Raw genomic sequence first — 23080 nt, forward strand, 5'->3', positions numbered from 1 at the left:
AATTGTCACCTTACCACTTGTTGGTTGTGTTGCTGTGTTGAAAAGCTCCACGTAATCCATTATTGGTGTTCATTGTGATTTTAATTCATTTTTTAAATATATTTTAATTGTTTATTCATTCTAATGCCGATATCCAAATCCGCCATCAGAACCGCAAGAATGAAGAGGGGTCGTATGAGAAGATGCTGAAGCTGCGACGGGACCTGAGCCGAGCCGTCACCATCCTGGAGATGATCAAGAGGAGAGAGAAGAGCAAGAGAGAGCTGCTCCACCTCACACTGGAGATCTTTGAGAAGAGGTAACCGCACGGCGCACACCGTAACCCATTAAAACTGGGAAAGCACGCACACACACACACACACACACACACACACACTCGCATACAAATAAAAAAATAAAAACCAATCTTGTTCCTGCCATGACTTGCGTTTGTTTTTGTTTTTTGTCCATCCAGAAACGTCATGTCGGACTTTGGTGGTGAGGTGCTAGCGGAGGCGTTGGCCCAGAGGGCTCTGGTTAAACCTCAGATCATCCCTCTGCTTCCACTCGCCAACCAGTACCGACACCCCGACCACATGGACCATAAGGACTACAAGATCAAGGTGAGACCCGGAGACAATCTGGCTAAAGAGGAGACGTTTCATTTAGTTCAGTGGTTGTCAAACCAAGCTCACGTGTTGCATCGCAAAAAAGTTGTGAGTTTTTAGGTGGGTCATTTTCAAATACTGACCTATGAAATATCTTGATGCTATATTAACCCATTTAGGCCTGACATCGAAATTTTAAAAATGTCTTCTAAATTCTGACGGTTTTCTGAAATGCCTATATTTCAGTGATGCTCAATATTTTATGTCAAGAACCCCAAAAATTATATGCATTTAGCCGCCGACCCCCATCTGAAAATATGTTGTTCCAGGGACCCCCCAGAAGCAAATATTTGAGTTTAAAACGTTTGCTCTGAAAGAATATATATTCAGAGATTTGCTATTTTTCAATAGCTACGGTATAACATAATGTTTAAAACACCAAAAGGGGTTCCTGCCCAGAATGGGTTAACACATTTAGCTGGAACCCCCTCTGGGACCCCTGCTGGTCTCCAAACCCCACTTGAGAACCACTGATTTATTCATTTCATGTGAGTGCTTAAGAAATAATGGTCCAAAACTTGTTTGTGCACTTTCTCTCTCTCCACCCCCCCCCCCCCCCCCCCCCCCCGCTTCATAAACATATCTACGTCTTATCTTGAGCACAAAAGGAACAATTCTCTGCATTTTGTTGTTGTATGAAATGATGCAAAGCATATGGGTAGATAATATGTTAATGAATGTGGCCTCTATCCCACCCTCTCAGCCCGAAAAGACAGAAGTCGTCCGGCAAAAAAGGAAATACGAGAAGAAGCCGAAAGTATTGCCACTGTCGTCGGGGGGCGGCAACCATGCGGGCCCCATTGTCTTCAACGCCAAGGACCTCAACCAGTACGACTTCCCCAGCTCCGACGAAGAGCCCTTCTCACAGGTACAAACACCCACACAGACCTGTAGTCATTTTGTTCCCCAGCTGAAAACGCCACGGTGCTCACCGAAAAACACCTCGAACTGCCAAAGTTGAAAATATTTCTGCTCTCAGCAAGCAAATAAATTCCCCACATGTGAACGTGCGGCGTGAGCGCAAAACAAACGTTCAGCGCCTCGTCATAATCTCAGGGTTTCCAAAATGAAATGTGAAGCTCTCATTGTAAACGATTCAAAATGCCAAGATGCATAGGATAATGCATCTTGTTGGACATGGCCTCTTACTAGTGGTGTCAAATAATATCGATATGAATCGATAATCGATTTTAACATCAACGATACGACTACATCGATGCACGTGTGTCTGGATCGGTCAGAATAGCGTCTGGATCAAACGTTGGTTCGATCCTAAAGTTGTGAATCGATATAATTCAACTAACTGCGGGAAAAACACAGATGTACAAGCCCAAAGCGCTGTGCATTGCGACGGGTAGATAACTTGTAGATCTGCTACTTCCAGCGCAGGAAGGGCGCATGCTTATGACGCTCTTTAACTTTGCATCAGTAGCCAGCGACAGTCACAACACACGAGCAGCGGACGGGGTGCACAGGCAGATCCGACACAACTTTATTGCACACATCTGTGCTTTCATCCTCGCTTCCATAGCCTTTTAAATCTTATTTCCCATCCACGGGCACAAGCAGTGATATCAACAGCTTCCACCCGATCTGTGGTGGTGTTCTGTTGTCTGACGAGGGAAGCTACTAGCTAGTAGCTAGCATGGGAGCTAACGTTAGTTTAACGTCCATATAGTTAGAAGGAGTCCTCCTTATACACTATGTACTTTCCATCCGTTCCCCAACCCCTCACACTCGCTGCTGCGTTTACACGAGCAGACACAAAGACGAATGGGAACATCGTTGCGTCTGCCCGTGTTTAATGGTCAGGGTTTCACTGTCCACAGCAGGCAGTCAGACCTGTCAAACTATGCACTTCCAAAACTCAGACATGCCACCACCTATAAATTCAAACCCACCTCTGGAATATTGCTATAGCTTTCATTTATTTTATTCCATAGTCTTAGTTTTTCTCTAATAAAGTTGGTTTTATTTGTTTTCTCATGTTCTCCTTGAAAAGTGTCTAAGCATTATATAAATAATATTATTATCACTATTATTATTACTACTTGTTTTATTGCCTATGCTTATGTAGTCACTATTCATTGATTCACTCATATCCAAATCCATTTGAAAAAAAAGCTCACTGCTCAGGTCAAATAGGCCTATTGATATGCGATTAAAATGTGATTAATTGAGATTAATTAATCAATCACAAAGCCTCCAATTAATTAGATGTTTTTTAATGAAGTCCCAACCCTATTCTTTATAGATCTAGCTTCAAATAAAAAATCTATAGAAGGTTAAATGTGTCAGATCGCAACGTATCGTATCCAATCGCATCAAATTCCATGAAGTTCCACAAAATCGAAATCGTATCGATTTGGACTGAATCGAATCGAATCGTTCTGTATATAAAATGTATCGTCCCCGAATCGCATCGTAGCCCATGCGTATCGATACGTATCGAATCGTCTTGTAAGGGAGAGATGCACACCCCTACCTCTTACACATACTCTTAACTGCTGTACATTCTCACACAATGCCATTTTACACAACCTGTTCAAGGTCTCCTTGTTCCATGTATAAGAGAGACTGAATGGGGAACACAAAAGCCGGCATGCCATTCATGCACCTTCGGCCTTGAACCTCTCCCTTGTGCTTTTCAATATTTCTGTTACCAAAAACGTGTTGCTCTCACTAATCTTACCTTTGAGATTTTCCAAATGTTTCATTTGTTTAGAAAATGGGGAAAACACAAGTCTGTTCTGACCTTACAGTGGCAACAACAGATTTAAATAAATTACCCTAAATTATAATCCTTGTTATATCAATGACACAAAATAATGAACAATAGAAAGGGAGATGGTTAAGCATGAGTTCTGTCCGCTGACCCCCCCCAGGTTGGCAGAGGAAGTGTAGCGCCCAGGATTACGTTAGATATTTGACACTGGGTGGAAAAATGGGTTGCACAATCATGGGATAAAAGAAATATTTAAAAAAAGAAGCAAGCAGGTTATGTGAAGGGACACATGTGGGCGGTTTTACTTTGACACAACCAAACAAAGCTGCCACTCTTCACACCATATTTCTTTCTTCTTTCGTCTCATGTACTTATCCAGATTATGCTTGGTTCTACCATCATACTCATTACTATTTATTCTATTTATTATTCTGTATACATTACTGTACATACTGTGCATTTATTCTCTCATTTACTGCATTACTATATTGCACTTATGGCTAGACGCCACTCTTCATTTCATTGTCAAAGTATTTGTATACTATGTGCAGTGACAATAAATTGAATCTAATCTATACAAAAAATATTGTGGGATTTCTGATAAAGTGGCTACTGAAACACATTAGCAAACATGGAACATTTTTCTATTTAAAAACGAATAACGCAAGTTTAAAATGGTTCTATATTTGTCAGGGAGCCTGTGCAAGCAGCAGTGTTCTAGACTATGTGCAGGCGCCTAAGCAATGAATTCTAATTGCCTAGCAGGGAGATAGGCTTTTACCATGGCAATTAATCATACTGTAGTTGGAAGAAGCAGTGCTTTTAATCACCCTGCCCTGTTTGTCAAATTTTAAGGAGCAATCGAGGGTGACACCAACATTTTTGACACACGCTAGCTAGGATAGGATTGCTTTAAATCAATCTTCTTGTTTATCACAACCTGCCTGTTGACCTGTTGCCTGACCTCTGTTTGCAGCTGCACTCTGGCTCTTCGGAAGCAGAGGAGGAAAATGACCCAGATGGAAACTTCGCCTTCCGCAGGAAGGCAGGCTGCCAATACTATGCTGTAAGAAAACCCTTAATCTCAACATTTGCACCTCGGCGGCTTAAAGTAGAATACATGTTATACAAGGCTAAGGCTGCACAGTAAGCATTTCAGCCAGACACTGTGGTCACCACACACCATACAAAGTGCTAGAACTGCCTGGAATTTGCTTGAATTTGCAGGGAAACTTTAGCATTTAGACCTGGTGCAACCGTTGTTTTGCCTTTGAATCCGGGAGCTGCCTCTGTGTATCATTAGTTGTTGCTATACATGTAGCAACATAATTATTTTATTTTTGAATAGATTAGTTGGGTTTGTTTTGGTTTTATTAACCCATTTAGACCTGAGGCAGGTCTAAATAGATTCTAAAATCTAAGAATTATTTGGATCAGTTGGTCTTGTATTGTCCTAACTTGAGATTCCACCATCATGTTGTAGATTGTAGAATCAAGTGGTATTGGTATAACCAACTGCAATACAGAGCACAATAAAATAACAAAACCATGGTTTTGTTTTTTGCATTGTATACCTCCTGGAAACACAGGACACAATGTTGGGAGTTTCCAATCCTCCTACCGGCACCTTCAGTCCATCCTAGTGGTTTAAAAAAGCATCTAAAGACATACCTTTGTGATAGAGTTGCGAACGGTAATCCAAGGTTGAATATTGTCAATAAACGTTGGCGCGGTGATGCTAATGCATTTGGTCCTAGGTCTGTATTTATTAACTATTTTACAACCGAACCCGGCCAATCGGAATCAAGGCCTGGATCTATTCATATTAGAAACCCCATTTATATTATTGTTTAACTCTCTCTCTATCCAGGCTCACCAGGAGTGTGTTCGTAACTGGAGGTGGTGTGGGCCCTGGGAGGGTGGTTTTGCTGATGCCCGCTATCGCTACAGCCTCACCACACTAACGGTTCCACGGACCTGCCTGGGTTTGGCACGACGACGCATCGGCAGGGGCGGCAGGTCTGGTCCTTTTTTTTTTATCGGCTAATTCGCATTTGCTATGAAAAATTTCCCTTCGGTCAGTCCGTCACCCCACATCTCCATATATGGTCATGCCTCGTGACATCATCAGGGATGGAGATCCCTTCAGACATTCACATTCAGTGCCCAAGACGTATTTTTTTTTTGTGTGATCTTGTGTTTCGCACAAGATTTTTACTACTAAAGTGGCTCATAACTCTATCTCTGGCACTCTATGGTTTTGATCAAAAGCAGTGTGTTTGATGTGTGTACGTTTGACTTTACTGGCGAGTTGTAATCTGGCAGAATGCTGACTTTGCTACTCCCTCAACAGAATACTGCTGGACCGGGCTCACACGGACTACGACGACCTGTTTCACGGACTGAATCCGGACCTGCTGCTCCAGCCGTCTCCTCTCTCCTCGCCTCCCACACCTTCGACGCCTCCTACCACCACCACAGCTACTACTACAACGACGACGCTGCGCTCGCCAGCTGCCGACAAGCTCGCCAGTACCTCAGAAACGAATACCTCGGACAGAAGCTCCTCCTTCACTTCCTCCTCTTCCTCCTCTACGGACCTCAGTCAGATACTGTTGAACATAAAGGCGTGCCGCTGGAGGCACTTCAGGCCGCGGACGCTGCCGCTACACCGGCTAGACGACGCCCACCCGCTCTTCAGGAGGCTGAGCCGGGGCTTGAGACGCGCCAGCCTCGCGGCCTCCTCTCCCAGCGGGGTCGCCGCAAGGGGAAGGGTGGCCCCACCTGCCCCAGTCGCTGGTGAGTTGGGACCAGACAGGCGAACGGGGTGCACTCCGTCACACGCATTTAAAACTGCCGGTGGAGCAGTGTGCAGTTATACTGCCGTTCAGGAACGTTGTGGTTCATTGTGGTTACCTCGGGCTTACATGCTACCATGTGCATTTGCACACATTCCATTAGTCGTGTGCACATGAGTACACACACCATTGGCATTGAAGCCCTTAATCAAAGTTTTTGCTGGCTGGAGTTTAGAAGTAGGTTCTCCCCTAAGAGCCAAGCTATTTGAGAGAGGTAATGTGATTGTCCAAGAATGAAAAAAGATGTCTGATCAATTCCTCTTTCCCCTGCATAGCCGTTTTCTTTCCTTTGTTCCTTTTATTGGTCTTTATGTTTTTCCATTGGTAATGCTGCTACGATTGAGTGTCTTCGGTGTGAGTTTCTAAAGCATGGTACATTTCTATTCTTTCTTTGTCTGCACTGCTATTGTGAATGGTCGTATTGTTATAGCCACCTTGCCAGTTTTTTTTTTTATCCTCCATGAATTAAAGGTAAAAAAAAATCACATTTATTCTACCGTATTCCATGTATTGTTGGTGTTTGGTTAGGCACAGTACATCCACGGATGTTAATTTTAGCTCAGTTTACCTACATGCACATTTTGAAGATGGCCTCATGGGGCTGCGCTCCAGGGAATGAACCCACAAGTCTCATAAAGCATTTCACACTTGAGTTGGACATGTATGCAATTCACTTTAAGCTGAAACGGTAGAAGGGGAACAGCCAACGTTATGTGGGTGGACTGTTGGCTCTGGCTCATCTCCTTACACACCACTGGAGTGTTGACTGCATTGTATAGTGTATAGAGTGAGATAATCTTTACAGTTTGCACCAACATACGCCTACATTTAGATAAAGAAATCATAGCCCACCCCAACTCTTTGTTTTTGTATTTAGGCTTTTAGTCATATGATGGATTTATAACTTGGCAAGTGACCTGCAGCTTTTGAAAGGCTGTGTCAGGTTACTGAGGTATCTTACAGGAGGGGGATGTTCAGCCTGGAGATTTTGTAGCCCATGTTCAAGGCAGTGCAAAAACCTTGTGGTAAACCGGAGTGCAGTTCAGACAGAAGTACAACTTGATCTTGGTTGAGACTCTCTACATTCACATACTACACTTTACATTAGGAGGGAAATGTTCAGGATTTGCTTGGCATGTTTATTAACCACTTAATTGATATGTATACCATATGGACCTATTCTAACCCCCCTCCTATTTTCCATCTATACCTCATCTGTTCGCCAGAAATAGCAGATCTACAATAGCACATCTACAAGCTCACGTGACATACATTGTGAGCATGTAGATCTGCAACGCATTATGAGCTTGTAGATTATTTTTTTTGCCAAATGTTCACCCCAGATTTGGAAAACTAGGTTTCATGTGATTTAATAAAAAACAATCTGTAGCTGAATCGAGATTCACATAAACACACATTTTGGAAGTTTAGACTGTAACCTTGACAGTTTTGGTTGCTGAGATAATGCCATCAGCATTTATTACTGTGACTCATTGATTGGTATGAAACTATTGCTGAGATGAATGAATGCAAACTACTTTTAAACACGTTTATACTTTATTTAGTGGGAGGACATAACTTTTAGAAACAAAAACAAGCACACTGACTGTCTATATAAATGCAATTTGCCGCTTGCACGGCTCAAAAAGACTCCAGCACTCCGAAGTCCTCCTGGAACCTTTAATTCATTAAGGCACTGGCAGCTTTCACTATGCGGAGTAGAATTAAAGTGCTGGCTATTCATTTGTTGTTATGAGGAACTGGTTACGTGTGTATACATATACACGCATGCACACATACGCATGCATCCGTACATATATTTTCTTATTATTTTTGACACTACATTGACTTGGCTAGCATTGTTGCTAGCATGAAGCCGATGCGATTTCAGTGGCGGCGTCATTCTGTATCTGTGATGTGATGGTCTTGAGTATCCAGGTTGAAGAATAGTTTCATTAACTTCAATGTTAAAAACGTGTGCTAGAGATTGGGGCAGGTACGCGGGGAGCTGTACAATGAAAACAAAGGGCTATCCCCCGTTTAGGACAGAACCCCTTATAAACGACATCAAAGGTTAAAATATCATCCAAACTCGTACTATTCTAGCAGCCACCGTCAGCGGTTCTCAGACTGGATTTAACCAGTCTTCAGTGTGATCATTAAAGAGCTGTTAAATGTGTGTCCCAGTTGTCACAGCAGAACAATACCAGCAGCATCAGGATCAGCTGGCACAGATGCAGAGACAACAGCTGGAACAGATTCAGCAGCAACACACAGCCAGCAGCAACACTGCCAACAGCACACAGGTCAGTCACAAGGCACGCACGCACACCTCCGTTAACATTTTTACATTCCCCTACTCTGTTTGGGAGCAATGCACCAAATCTCAAGACCACTTCATACACTCCACCTGTATCTCAACCTTCTCTGAAGCATCTCTCTATTGTCACCTTTTACCTTCCCCCTCGTCTTTATCTTAACACGGCGCCCGCCAGAAACGTAGTAAGCGTAGAATTACTTTTGTCTGGCAGCTACTTTTGTTTGGCTCTTCAAAATAAGGGTTGCAAGCGGAAAACCTTGGCAATGCGTGATAAATAGATGAATCAATCCTGCCGGCCATTGTGGTCTAAACCAGGGGTTCTCAACCCGTGGGTCGCGACCCCTCGGGGGGTCGCCAAATTATTTTAGGGGGTCCCCAAATTATTTAAAAAAAAAAAAGATTGTTTTTTATTTTTTTTCACGATTTTTCAGAAATAGCAGACCTACAAGCTCGTAGCGCGCCACTCGGTGGCGCGCTATGAGCTTGTAGATCTGCTATTTTTAAATAGCTAAATTATAACAATGCTTAAAACACCAAAAGGGGTTCCCGCCCAAAATGGTTTAAGGTTATTGTAGCAGTCAATTTATATTGGGGGGCGGGGCGGGGGTCCCGAGACATTGCCAAAGCATTTCCGGGGGTCCCCGGCCAAAAACGTTGAGAACCCCTGGTCTAAACTAGTGTTGTGAGTCGATTTCCCCTGCCATACAAAGTTGTTAAGGTCTTCTGTCCCTCCCATGTTTTAGGGTAGGGCCACGAATACATTGGACCAGGCCAGCGCCCAGTTTGCAGCGTCAGCCCTGGTGACCACGGATCAACTTCTGGCCCTCAAGACCAAGGAGGATCTGGGCCTGGGAGGAGGCATCAACGGTATCCTGTCCCCTTCAGGTACCAGCACAGCTAGTGCAGCTGCTTGTCTGCTAGTACAGTCAAGATTATTGTTGTTCTAAGAGCAGCTTTGTATTACTTTACACAACAAAATATGTAACAAGTCGTTTTTCACCGAACAGGCTGCATGATTTCAGATAATGCGTTCTTCTATATTCTATGCTTTATTTGGGCATTGCACATAGGAGTAAGACTCATTATTGCACTGAATGATTGTTACATAGGTCTGGAAATTGGGTTAAATATTCTGGAAAGGTTTTGGAAATTCATTGGTAAAAATGTGTGGGAACCCTGTGTCTCAGTGACATTTGTTTTCATAGAAGTAGGCGTAGCTTTTTTTTGCACCTGATCTTCCTGCCATTCTAGCAACTACCGGTACCGCACATAGAAGTCCCCAGGGGCCCAACAGTTTAAAAACTGATGTCACTGTCCCATGCCTCCTCATTTCTAAAGTCTCATTCTTGACTATCTCACCAACCTCCCCCAAAACAATTGACCCCCCCCACAATCTCAACCAGGTGTCTACAAGGGCTTGCACCTCCCAAGCACAGCGTCCCCATGTCCCAACACCACCCCAGGTTTCCTCCATCCCACCACCACCGCCAGTAACAACAACAACGGCACCACCACACACCACGTCCCCAACTCCAAAACCCCCAGTCGGGTCCTGCTGGGAAACCCCACCACCAACAGCAGCAGCCTGCGTCTGGGCGTGCCCGCAGCCAAGCGCGCACACGCCCCGCGCACGCTGAGCGCCGCCGTCTCCTCCTCGGCCCTGAAGCTGGCCGCCGCCGCCGCGAACGCTACCACGGTGACCGCCAACTGTCAGAAGCCGAAAATGGCCTCCACGGCCTCAGCTCCACCCCTGGATATGGTGCCTAGGTGAGTTATGTGTTTGTTTACCTATTGCTCTCCTACTTGCATGTGTGTGTATTTTCTTATTCTACAGCACTTTGCATGTGCACCAAAGTTAAGTACACTGTAATCAACTATAAATCTACAGCATTTGTATTGCCCCCTTAATGAAAATGAAAATACTGTCGACCTCCCCAAGTGATTATAAAGCCAAGAGTGGAATTGTAAGTGAATTGCTCCTTTGTCCTGTCTCGAGGATAATTGATTTTTATTTTCCTTGTTAATAATTGTCTCCAGGGAGAATCACGATCAAGACAAGCCAGCACTAAACAGTCTAACGGACAACACAGTGGCCATGGAAGTCACGTAGCACTGTGTCCTTGTGTGTATGTGTATGTTTGTGTCGTGTGTGTGTGTGTGTGTGTGTGTGTGTGTGTGTGTGTGTGTTGGCACACTCGAAGCAGGGAGGAAAACCTAACTTCCATTGTTTTTAGGTGCTATGCATCGTCTAGAGAGAAAATGAAATAAGCCGTGAATGCAAGCAGCGGGCGGAATGCGCTACGGCACGCTGTTTCCATGGCTACTGTTCTTGGGACTTAATTGCAATGCTCGTCTCGTACATTGTTTTTGCTTTTTTGTTTGTTAATCTTTTTTTTCTTTTTTTTTTCTTTTCCTATTTGTTACTGTTAAATGAGAGAGATCATCTGTAAATTATGGATATGGCAATTATATGTACAGTACTGCATATTTGTAATACCCCCTACTGTCCCCTTCCCTTTTCCCTGTTCTTGTAAATAACATTACTTGAATACAGAATTGTTCATTTGTGATGTTTTGCACTTGGGATATATGAAAAAAAAAAAGACTACGACAAAAGAAAATGAATTAAAAAGACAAATCGACAAACTGCAACTGGTGCAAGTGTGAGGTTGTGAGAGTTGTAACCATTAACCACAAAACAAGCACAAATTAATGTGAGTCATCAACGTGCATGGTGCAGAAACCTGCTGTTGGGTCTATTTATTGTACAACACACCCTCCACACCCCAGTTTAATTATTCTTTTCATCTTATTTTTGTTGTACACTGTACACTCATTGGTTACTGTGGTGTAGTCCGTTTTCCAGATATGAACTTTGTCTCTTTTTCTTTTTTTTTTGTATGTTGCCATGACCACCCGTAGAGGATGAGGTTTCAAAAGCAATTTGTGAGCGCTGCTCGTTTGTGTGTGTGTGTGTGTGTGTGTGTGTGTGTGTGTGTGTGTGTGTGTGTGTGTGTGTGTGTGTGTGTGTGTGTGTGTGTGTGTGTGTGTGTGTGTGTGTGTGTGTGTGTGTGTGTGTGTGTGTGTGTGTGTGTGTGTGTGTGTGTGTGTGTGTGTGTGTGTGTGTGTGTGTGTGTGTGTGTGTGTGTGTGTGTGTGTGTGTGTGTGTGTGTTGGATCAGTCAGTGGTGACATGCATTTATACTTATCGCGGTGTGTGTGTGTGTGTGTGTGGAATAAGTGGTGACAGGCGATCATACTGAGTGGGAAGGAAGTAAGTGTTCTTCAGGTATTTTGTGGTGTAGCCATGAGTTTTGTCAGTAGGTTCATCACTTCCCATCGTGTTATACCGTTCACAATTTATTCCAGAGACAAGTAACAAAGAAATGGAGATACATTTATTTTGTTTTTCCCCCAGCCATTGCTACTTTTACGTTATCTAAGCACTATGTTTTTGTTTTATTTTGTTGATTAATCATGCTGCTTTATTTTCTCCTGACCACCATTGGACCTAATCTTATTTATTTTTTCTGAAAAGATAATCCCCTCTTCCCGATGATTTTGTGAATCTTCCCTTCTTACCGTGATCTTACCGTATGTTCCTCTTCATTCTTTTGTTACTTGTTGATCTAAAATGCAGGAAAAGAAAGGCCATTAAGGAACGAAAATTCTGTAACTTTCTCAACACAAGTCATCATTCCAGTTTATAAAGTAGTACAAGAAGGAAAATTAAGATGGGGAAGGGGGGGATACCATGAGATAAAATTGTTTTTGTTTTTTATCGTTGTTGCTTCTAGAAGGCTGTGAGGACATGAACCGAAAGTTATCGGGTGCCTTCTTTGGAAAATAAACAAGTATATATTTATACATAAATGAGCTCTTCTGTGAAGAGGTGGGTATTGAACAAGGCTACTTGTACTTTCTCTTTGTCTGGACCACAATCTGAACGCCCGTTCCAATGGCCTACCTGATTCACGACTTAAGACTTAATTCATGCTCCGTAGTCATGACGTGTTATTGGCTTGTGGATCTGTTATTAATTGACACCCTTGCTGATGATGGAGTATATTAATCTTAAGTTATCTTTTATTTTTCATTTATTAGAATCCCCCTCCCCACACACAAGTATACACAAATCATGGAGAATTCTCACTAAACAAAATAAAAACCCAGGGCATTATGTGTGTTTGACTAGCATGTCTGGTTTGTTCTTGTCCTGTATCTGTTTTTACCTTCTGTTAAGGATGAGAGTATGATTGCATGGGGTCATTAGCACTTCTCACACGGTGACTTTTTTCCAAGGATGTACTCCTGTGTTGCTGTGGCTCCAGTTTGTACTGGACTCGGAAGTCTTGCTGAATAATACCTTAACAAAACATTGCTTCAATTACTTATTCGCAGAGGATTCAACTATCCATTCTGTTCAAACCAAAATGACTGAAGGATAATAATAGGATGTAAATTTCTGCAAATAACTGCCATCGGAGTGAAAATTGCCTGGCCTTAATAATCATATCATATGAAGACTAATGATGCATCTTTTGAAAATATTGCTGCAAGATTAATATTAACGGACCATACAAAGCATAATTTGAAATCAAAGTTAACTAAGGAAGAACTGTACTTGAATCTATAGGTTATGCAACATATATACAATATGCATAACCTATAGATTTGTTTGTAAATATACCATCATACAGTATGTTATACCTTTTGTAAGACTTCCAACTTCCCATGTATTTATATAGACCCAGGGTTGTGACTCGTAACAGCCATTTACAGTATGGCGTTTGAGTTCCATTTCAGCCATAAATTATACCTATGCAACCCAAATTCTGGACAATCGATACATAAGGAGCAATGGAGGATTATGCCGTTCATTAATATGTATTGCCTAATGCGTAGTTCAGTAATGGACTGTATACGTACACATACATTGCATGAAACGGTTGCTTTACGATGACCTTACATCTCAACCACAACGGCACAACCAGCAGCTGGAATGCGGTGCAGACTACAGTGTACTACAGTGAATCCATGAAGTTCAACTTTCCTGGCAAAACAAAACCGCCCATTAATAACGAGGTATGTTTCATTTGATTTAGTTTAACATAAATGGGAATCAAAGGTTACTCAAAGGGACTCAAATATCACAAGTTAAGAGTATATGCAATGAGAGGCAGCCAGTGCAAGCAATTATTTGTTGTAATTGGGGATGCACAATTCTCGGCCCGATATCAGGAATTATGACATCCTGATACATTTTTATATAGTTTCATATGCTTGCAGTTCTAAATCTTTTTATCTGCTGACAAAGCACCGAGGGGCCTTTGTATCTCTTTAAAGCATATATAATATACTGTATTTGCTTGGGTCAAAGCTATGTTAAATGTACCTTGTCTTTATTTATGTATGTGTATATGATCTTGTGGCAGGAAGTTATCTGTTTTAAAAAAAAATCAATATTGTGCATCCCTAATTGTAATTCATGGGCAAGAGCAATAAGTCTACATTTAGGTGAGCATAATTCATATTGTGTGAGTATATTCTGTTTTACTTTTTACCTTGTACATCAAGGACATTTTCCTTGCATGATTTAATATTTGGTTGTATGATTGAGCCTAAATTGTGCATTACTTTGTATTGTCACATACAGCTGATATATGAACTGTAAACAGCACTGCTGAAAGTGCTGAAATCTCTTTTGCAACGAGATCCCAGCAAAACCCTTCCACTCTTATCTCTTAACAAGGCAAGATGAAACTCATTTTACATCAGATTGCTGCATTGAAACATGAAGTTGACTTGCCTTGCCTGTTTATAATCTCAGAAAATACCTTTTGCTTGCCTAGAGGGGGGAAATGATAGCTTGATTCTTCAACTTTCAGGAACCCAATCATGAACAAACCACCAAACAACTATGCCAAAAGCATGTTTTTTTTTCCCAAGTCAGCCAGTTGGGGATAGTTTTGAGGTAAACAAATTATTATGTGGGTGGGAGGGGGATAAGGGACACTATTTAAATGTAAATTTAGTCTAAAATGGAAATTTTGGTACAAGGGTGAAAAATAATTGACTGGAACAGTTTGCGCCCAGAGAAATATTGCCTCTGCTCAGCTTCTTACCAGATCTTATTGGGATGTGGCCATATAATTGCCTCTTCCGGTGAAAAACTGATGCTGAAGTCCAGTGAGAGTCGACGTGGTGTCAGGGGGATGTTGAAATTCTCAGTTTTAATAAGCATGGAACATGTCAAGTTGTCTGTAATGAATCTGGCTACGGCCTTCATTGCCTGCTTCTAGTGGTCTAAATGCATAGAGATGAGAAAAGCTTCTCTGACACAAATGGGTAAACAATAGTTAGTAGGATGGGTATCGGTAGGTATCTTGTGTTGGAGGCTTGACTACACGAACCTTAGACTATTTTAAAACTAAAATAGAGATTTGGCGGCCCCCAAGAGGCCCCGGACCCCACCACTTTTGGAACCACTCTCCGAACAAGTCAACGGAACACTTTCAGACTGAAGTTTCCACGTGTAGACTATACAGTGCTGCTGCAGCTGTTCATGCAAAGTACGTTTTCAAAATTACTAACCAGCTCAAAGCTGCACTTTTTTTTTTTTTTATCAACAAGACTCTTCATTGACTGAAACACTGCCTGTACTTTGCAGGTGAGCGCATGTGACCTGAGGAATGTAGGTGTATTGATTGAAGTATTTATTAACAGATTGGATAATTACAGTACATTTCAAGCACAACTCAATACAAAACTGTTAACTGTGGACGACACCATAAAGCATTACACTTGTTTACAATAGGGTCCACACCATGTTCAATTCATATAACATTTAGAGACGTACAAATATACACTTCTATGTAGCCAAAAACAGGAAATCATCATAGTAGGTAAAAAAGGGGAAGAAAACATACAGTGAGGGGGGGAAAAGGGGTGGGTAGGCGATTCAGATTTTACGGGGGCCAGTTTCGAATTGCAGCCGTCCGTAGGTGCCCGATTTCCATGTCTTAATGACCGTTTGTAGGGCGTTCCACATTTTGTATCCATGCAGTGGTGGACAGTAAAGTATATTTACCTAAGTAACTCTACTGAGTCCAATTTGAGGTACTTTTACTTGAGTATTTTCATTTTTCAAGACTATCCTTCCATTCCACAACATCTATTTAGACACATATTGTACGTAAAGTTATTTGACGGCTTTAGTTACTAGTTAATTGCATGCATTAACCACTGATCTTCAATTGAAAATGTTACTTTATGCCAATGCTTTAATACTAAGTCAAAGTCTTAATTCAGGACTATTACTTGTAACAGTATTTCTACAATGTGTTCTTGCTACTTGAGTAAAAAATACTTCCACCACTGTATCTGTGTTAGAATAAGCAGAAACGCAACCTCGAATAGCCCATGTCATCCAAACATTGAATAACTTCATTCAATATATTGACTGAATCTATTCAATACATGGAATTACAATTAATCGAAATGCACAGCATTTTAATGGTCTTTAACATGGTCTGTTAAATAATTATTAACATGCATGTGACTGATGCACTGGTGCAATTTTTTTAATGCCACCCATTCAGATTTAACAGACATCGGATAATTGAAAATAAGCATATCTACAACTTGTATAGATGTGCTATATAAAAAATGAAGAAAATAACTTCTTTGGAATATTTTTGTAACAATTTAACAAAACAAATCTAGTCTCTCTCAACCAATTTTCGGATGGGGATTTGTGGATACATATTAATTTGGTGGTGCTTGACATGAAAATGTTCAAGAATCACTGCTCTAGTCTCACCAAAATGTTTGCCACCAGTGGGCGCCACTTGGAACTCTGGGAACTCCCATTGGACACACTGGACCCACAGAACCTCATGACACCTTTGCTTTGAGGGTCCCTGTCAGCCCCCAGGTCCCCTGCTGGAAGTTGACCCCAGTCTGGTGCTATAGCTCAACTGTTTGCATGAATGGAAATCGAAAATGTTATGGACAGCAGCAGACCACACAGCTGTAGGTAATCCTTATTTATTGCCTCAGACATTTCAGGATGATATAACATTCCTTTGTATTGTATTGTGTGCCAAATATAGCCTGCATGTTCACTATGTTGTGCACATTTCTGTGACAAAGTCCCATAAATGTACATGCTTTCAATTTATGCTAGGCTATAACAATTGGTTTGTCATCCTTAACCTCAACCAAACATGCTGTGCTTTGCCTTTGTTTTGCTTTATAAATACAGCTGTATCGTCACATACCAACTAGTCTAGGTTTGTCACCTTTTGTTTGTTTCCAACAAACATATCTTCTGTTTAAAGCTGAGCCTACTCTCAAACTTATTTTAATTATTAATAAAATGCTATTTTAACCCAACGGTATGGTAGAGTAGGCCTATGTTGATACAATATAACTACTACTCCTGTAGTGATGCCGGCTTGACATTTTCGTCAAAAGTATTTTTTGCCATGGACATACAAAATTATTTTACCAGAAAATGATATATATATATATAAATGATATTACCAGAAACACTGGTAAACTTAGACATAGTGTCTATACACATTTTTTACAGTAGCTTATTTCTGCATTAAGTATATGTGTCCTACCTGGAGACTATACATGCATCAATGAAGCATGGCCAAAGTCTATTCTATGTTTGATTTAAATAATTGCGTCTCATCTGTACAGTGAGTGCTTTCATCGCACATTACACGAACAAAATAAAACAAGGAAAATAACAAACTATATATATATATTTTTTCTAAATTAAAGACTTGCTACAGACACATTGATGAACCCTGCCTCAAGCTCTTAAGAACAAGCACAGATGCCTTCTTGAAAGAGTCGTAGAAATGTGGTCTCTTGTGTGGGAGACCGTGGTCCAAATTCTATCGATGGGACATAAAAGTTACTTATTGCAGCTTTATAAGCAAACGCATACGCTGTTTAATCTCAATTTTATTGAAGAGCAAATACAAGCATGGCTTAATTTCAGTTCTCTTTATTGGTAAATTGGTTGCACATTTAAGCATTAATCATTTGTTTGTTCATTGTTCATATGCAGGAGGACAAATATTTCGGAGGGTGCAGCCCAGCATTTCTCAATTTATTAGATTGGTGACATCATTGCCTGACTGTGGCACTGGACCAAACCAACTGGAGTGAATTTAATTTTGGGGATTTATGTATTTAGTAATTGGCTCTGTTGGTTCTGTTCAGATATTTACAAAACGGAATAAGAGATTAAGTGAAGAAAAATATTACTTTCCTGCAATAAGAAAGCATTGTAGACTTATAAAGTATACTAGTATATGTATGAGCTTGTTAAGTATACACAGCATTTCGTGGTTACAGTGTATGTGTTGAGGGCAGCACTGTAAATAATGTTCACCTTTGGCATCATCTAATGCAGTGGTTCTCAAAGGGGTCCAGGGACCTCCAGGGGTCCTGGAAGGGGTTCCAGGGCTGCCTAGCAAAATGAGTAGCATCAATATCTGTTTAAAATGGATAATTTATAAGCTCACAATGGGTCACTCACAAACGCACGTTGTGAGCTTGTACATCTATTTTCAAATGTGAACTTTTTTAAATCTTTTTAATTTCACATTTTCACAACACAAATCTTGTATGGAAGGCCATTATCTCCTTTTGGTATACTTAAGTGTTAGAGTAGTACTGACAACACCTCACAGTCGCTCAATAAAGCCCAAACCACACCAATGCAACTACTCGCAAGTCGCAACTCCTTGCAACATGCAACTACTCGCAACCATTATCCCCAATGGTAGTTGCAAGGAGTTGCATTTGTGTGACATGCCATAAAACTGTTTTGTTGCAAGGAGTCGCAACTGGTGTGGTTTGGGCTTAAAACCCAGAAAGCCTAGAAAGCCTGCCGTTTCTATTAGCTTGGATTTCCCATCGGTGATGTCACTGGTGGACGGGTTTCTGAACTGCCCACAGCCCTCCTATGAGACCGAGTAGAAAGAAATGGTGCTATTTTATCATGATCATTTGTGAGGACCAATTATATGAAGATAGGTTGAAAAGTGGTCCTTTAAAAGAAGATATCAGATCTACAAGCTTACAAAGCATTGCATTGTAAGCTTGTAGGGTGAAAACAGAAAAGCTACTAGAATAGAGCCCTGAGGTACTCCGCTCAACAAATGTATGGGGTTTATATTAAGTGGATAAGCCTTCTTTCAGTCTGGACAAAATTGGATTATTTTGTTTCTCAACTGATTCTGATAGGACATTAGGTCTACTAGCCAGGATACAAAATCTGATCTGCTCACTGCTAATACCCTAAATTTGCCTTAATCCAAGATGGTCCCATTGACAACCTATATAATGCAACATTTTCTAAATTTCATTATGCTTTAAGTAGCATGTGACGTGTCAAACTAGGGGGTTTTCATGATTCTGAATCCATTCCAAGCATTAGCTTTGCACGAAAAACACTCCTTGAGCTAAATTCGGCCATAGGCACTTGCCCAAATGTGGCCAAATGTGATGACCTCATCACATTTGTGATGACTGCTATGGACGTTTTTAGCCCAAGGAGTGTTTTTTGTGCAAAACTACTGCTTGGAATGGATTCAGAATCACAAAAACCCTAGTTTGACAGTAAACAAAATGTGGTTTAAAAAATATTTTTCAAACATTTTCAAAAAATGTCGACTATTCGAACGATGCGCCATGGCCTTGTAGATCTGACATGTTTTAGCCAAAGTATAAAGTGTTTTTAATGGGTTAATGAGATAAGAACAAGAGCGGAAATAACCTTGCTATCTGGAATCAAATCAAAGTAATGGTAATGTGCACACATCAAGATGTACAGAGTTGTCAGTATGTACGGGATGTTTCTTTCCAAACCACCACTCCCATTCCGGCCTGTGTCACGGCTCACGCTGTATCTGCTTCATTTCAGCTGAAACGATTCAAGTAAAACCTGGAGCACTTTTAACGGCATACAGACGTGGTGTCTAAACTCCTGAAGGGAACAAGATGTTAAAGTTTGCCGTGTTGGTGATTGTGGGATGGCTTGGTTGCGTATTAGAGTTTTCTTAAAAACTAAAAAGTACTGTTTAAGCAGAGCTCTCAATTTAAACTTGAGTCATACCGAAGCCAGTGTACTCCCACATATGTCTTGGTCAATGAACAAGCAAGTATAATGTATACATATGCCACATAACACTCCAAACAACTCCCTTTCAATTAAATTCAATTGATTAATAACCTTCATGTTAAAATGTTCGAATCCATCCATTGTACATGTGGGCTTCAGCCAACACAACCTGAATGAACGGAATGGAAAAGTACTCATTATGAATGGCCTTTCAATTTCAAGAACAAATTATTTTGCAAAAATAGAATAAAAAAAATAGAATAGATGATATATTTCGTAGGTATTTAAAAAATACACAACACGTTGCATGGACATGGCGACTGTGGCTCAGGAGGTAGAGCAGGTCGTCCAATGATCCATGGGTCGGCGGTTCGAATCCCAGCTCCTCCTGTCTACATGTCAAAGTGTCCTTGGGCAAGACACTGAACCCCAAATTGCTCCCGATGTGCTGGTTGGTACCTTGCATGGCACCTTGCATGGCATATAGAGCCTTGGATAAAGGCTCTATATAAATGCACCATTTACCATTTAAATGTACTTAGTTACTTTCCACCACTGAATGAGACAGTGTGCAGTGCACCTGTCAATACATCTGACCGTGACTATTAATCAATTCCACAGTGAGACAGACAGACAGACAGACGCCTAGCAACCATCTACGTTCAGACAGACACAGCGGTCCTGTTACCACACAACAGAGCCTTTCTGTCTCTCCCTTTACGACGCAGAGGTCAGAGTGTGCAGCTGCCTTTTAAGAGGCCTCTTGGAAAGATTTGTACACGCCCGACGCACACGTTTGAAAGAGAAAACGCACTTCATCCACATATGCATGCATTTACATGTGCACACAGACTGACAGACACACACTCTCAATGTGAAAAAGTAAAGAATAGAAGTATGCACACACTGCTCTATTAAAGCCACTCAGGCATGGCAAGGTGTGTGAGTGTGAGAGAGATAGCAGAAGAGGATTCTTATGAGCAGACAGAAATACAAAGGCGCTCCTCTTCTCTCTCAGATGAAGGCTCTCATCTGTCAAATTCTCTGTCTTTCCTTCAACTTGACTTTCTACAGGGAGAGGGAAAGAGACTGTGTGTGTGTGTGTGCACTGCATGTTCAAATCATGCATACTTTGCATTATTTCAAACTGTCTTCCAACGCATACTTTTATTCTTTACTTTTTCACATATTGGGAAAGATTAGCCAGTGTCACATTGAGGTGCCCAGACGTCCCAAGTCCGGGGAGACATGAGAAAGGAGACGGGGAGGTTGGGGAAAGAGATGGCTGGTATCAAAAGACAACGATGAATGCTGGATCTGCGTCTGTAGCATCTTGTGAGGCATTTGGAATAATGAAGAAAACTGTTTATTTTTAGCCTTTTTCTTGAACAGCTTATTGGGACAATGTACCAGAGTGGTCAGAGCATGGTGGTAACAGGACAATGACAGAGCATGGTGGTAACAGAACAATGACATCATGGTGGTAACGGGACAATGACATCATGGTGGTAACAGGACAATGACAGATCATGGTGGTAACAGGACAATGACAGATCATGGTGGTAACAGGACAATGTCATCATGGTGGTAACAGGACAATGACACCATGGTGGTAACAGGACAATGACAGAGCATGGTGGTAACAGAAACAAGTTGGTTATTGACGAGCTATACTGTAGCAACAACAAACTGCCGAGATTTCACCCCAGAAATGACTTATTTTCTATCAATTACACACCCCATGAAGCCTAGAAAATAAGCATTTTTGGGGTGAACTGTCTACTACTTTAATGTTTAGGGCATAAGGATATCTTCGACAAAAAGTATCATACAAAAATAATGAATTTACTGAAACGTGATCACTGAGAAACATGTCTACATACTATACTATATTTAACTGATCACAGGTGACAGATATTGGAAATCTTTGTCAGTTCCATCAGCGACAATCTTGGATAACATTTTCACATTCACAAAGAACCAGTACAGTAGCATACATACATAACATTCACAAAGAACCAGTACAGTAGCATACATACATAACATTCACAAAGAACCAGTACAGTAGCATACAATAATTCAGTACATGGTCACATGTACTGTGTACATTTTAGCCCTCTTTTGTTTTGTTTTTTGTTCAAATCACCAGAGTAAGAAAAACATACTTTATATCGGAGCCACTTTGGCACGGGATTTAACAATTACAGTTTTCCATTGTGTCAGCAAAAATAAACACCCAGCAAAAGCAAAGCTGTGGTGAATTGTCCAAGGGAATCTTAATTTCATAGCCACCCACACACTTTGGTTCTCAACACAAGGAGTACGTGTAGGGCTTATGTACCCCCTGTTCCCTGGAGGGGAAGTTGTGTGTGTGTGTGTGTGTGTGTGTGTGTGTGTGTGTGTGTGTGTGTGTGTGTGTGTGTGTGTGTGTGTGTGTGTGTGTGTGTGTGTGTGTGTGTGTGTGTGTGTGTGTGTGTGTGTGTGTGTGTGTGTGTGTGTGTGTGTGTGTGTGTGTGTGTGTGTGTGTGTGTGTGTGTGTGTGTGTGTGTGTGTGTGTGTGTGTGTGTGTGTGTGTGTGTGTGTGAGAGAGAGAGAGAGAGAGAGATCATTTATTGATCTATAAGCTTGCTCAATGATGCTATGTGTGCAGGCATGAATGTACATACAGTATGCCTGGCTTTTGTTCACTGCTACAGAAAGAATCACCATGGGAGCTCTTCAAAGGCTTTTGCGACTTGTCTCCATGTCATGAAGACATCAGTGTTCCTGTCCAACAGATGCCCTGCTGCTGTCCACACACAGCCATGGAGTTGGGATGAAGTGCCTTGCTCAGAGGAATATCAGTGGTAAGTAAGAGGTGTTTGACAACCTGAAGGGGTATTTCACCCAAAACACAACCCCTCACACAGGCCTGCCCTACACATTAGGACCCTAGCTGTCACTCACCAGTGTTTCCAATTAATCTAACACGGTTCAAATGGAGTTTGAGGATCAATGGGGTTAAATTGGAGGGGGGCGTGTCTGATAACATGAATATCGGATATCTAAATATTGAATCAAGCAACTCAAAATTTGTCTGGAGTTCACACAAAAGCCAGTGTAGACATTCAAGGACTCTAGGCATGGAGTGGTTGGGGGCCGGGGTGAAGGACTCCCCACTGCACTCCTCCAACCAGACTCTCCGAGCTGGTTTGTAGAGCCACAGCGATCCAGTCACGACTCACAACTCACAACAAGCTCACCTCCGCAGTACAATGGATTAACAACACAACAAAACAATGATGGCACAAAAAAGCCAAAGGTTTGTTTCCATTGTGGTCCATTAAACATTCAACACTAGTAACACTGTAAGTCATTCTAAATCTGCATTTGGGAAACACAG

At 41.5% G+C, this 23080-nt stretch overlaps 1 protein-coding gene across 1 annotated transcript in view; it reads left to right on the forward strand.

Moving 5' to 3' along the window:
* Window positions 1-12731, forward strand: part of LOC306943116 (enhancer of polycomb homolog 1-like) — a 36172-nt gene extending 23441 nt beyond the window's left edge. Inside the window, exons 5-14 of the mRNA XM_079529318.1 lie at window positions 150-298; window positions 455-602; window positions 1351-1515; window positions 4349-4438; window positions 5243-5391; window positions 5726-6171; window positions 8418-8536; window positions 9294-9435; window positions 9954-10317; window positions 10588-12731. Coding sequence (XP_079385444.1) covers window positions 150-298; window positions 455-602; window positions 1351-1515; window positions 4349-4438; window positions 5243-5391; window positions 5726-6171; window positions 8418-8536; window positions 9294-9435; window positions 9954-10317; window positions 10588-10660 — 1845 coding nt within the window. The 3' untranslated portion in view covers window positions 10661-12731. The remainder of the gene's footprint in view (window positions 1-149; window positions 299-454; window positions 603-1350; window positions 1516-4348; window positions 4439-5242; window positions 5392-5725; window positions 6172-8417; window positions 8537-9293; window positions 9436-9953; window positions 10318-10587) is intronic.
* The last annotated feature ends 10349 nt before the right edge of the window (window positions 12732-23080 follow it).

Source organism: Electrona antarctica (assembly GCF_951216825.1).
Source record: "Electrona antarctica genome assembly, chromosome: 19".
NCBI lineage: Eukaryota > Metazoa > Chordata > Actinopteri > Myctophiformes > Myctophidae > Electrona > Electrona antarctica.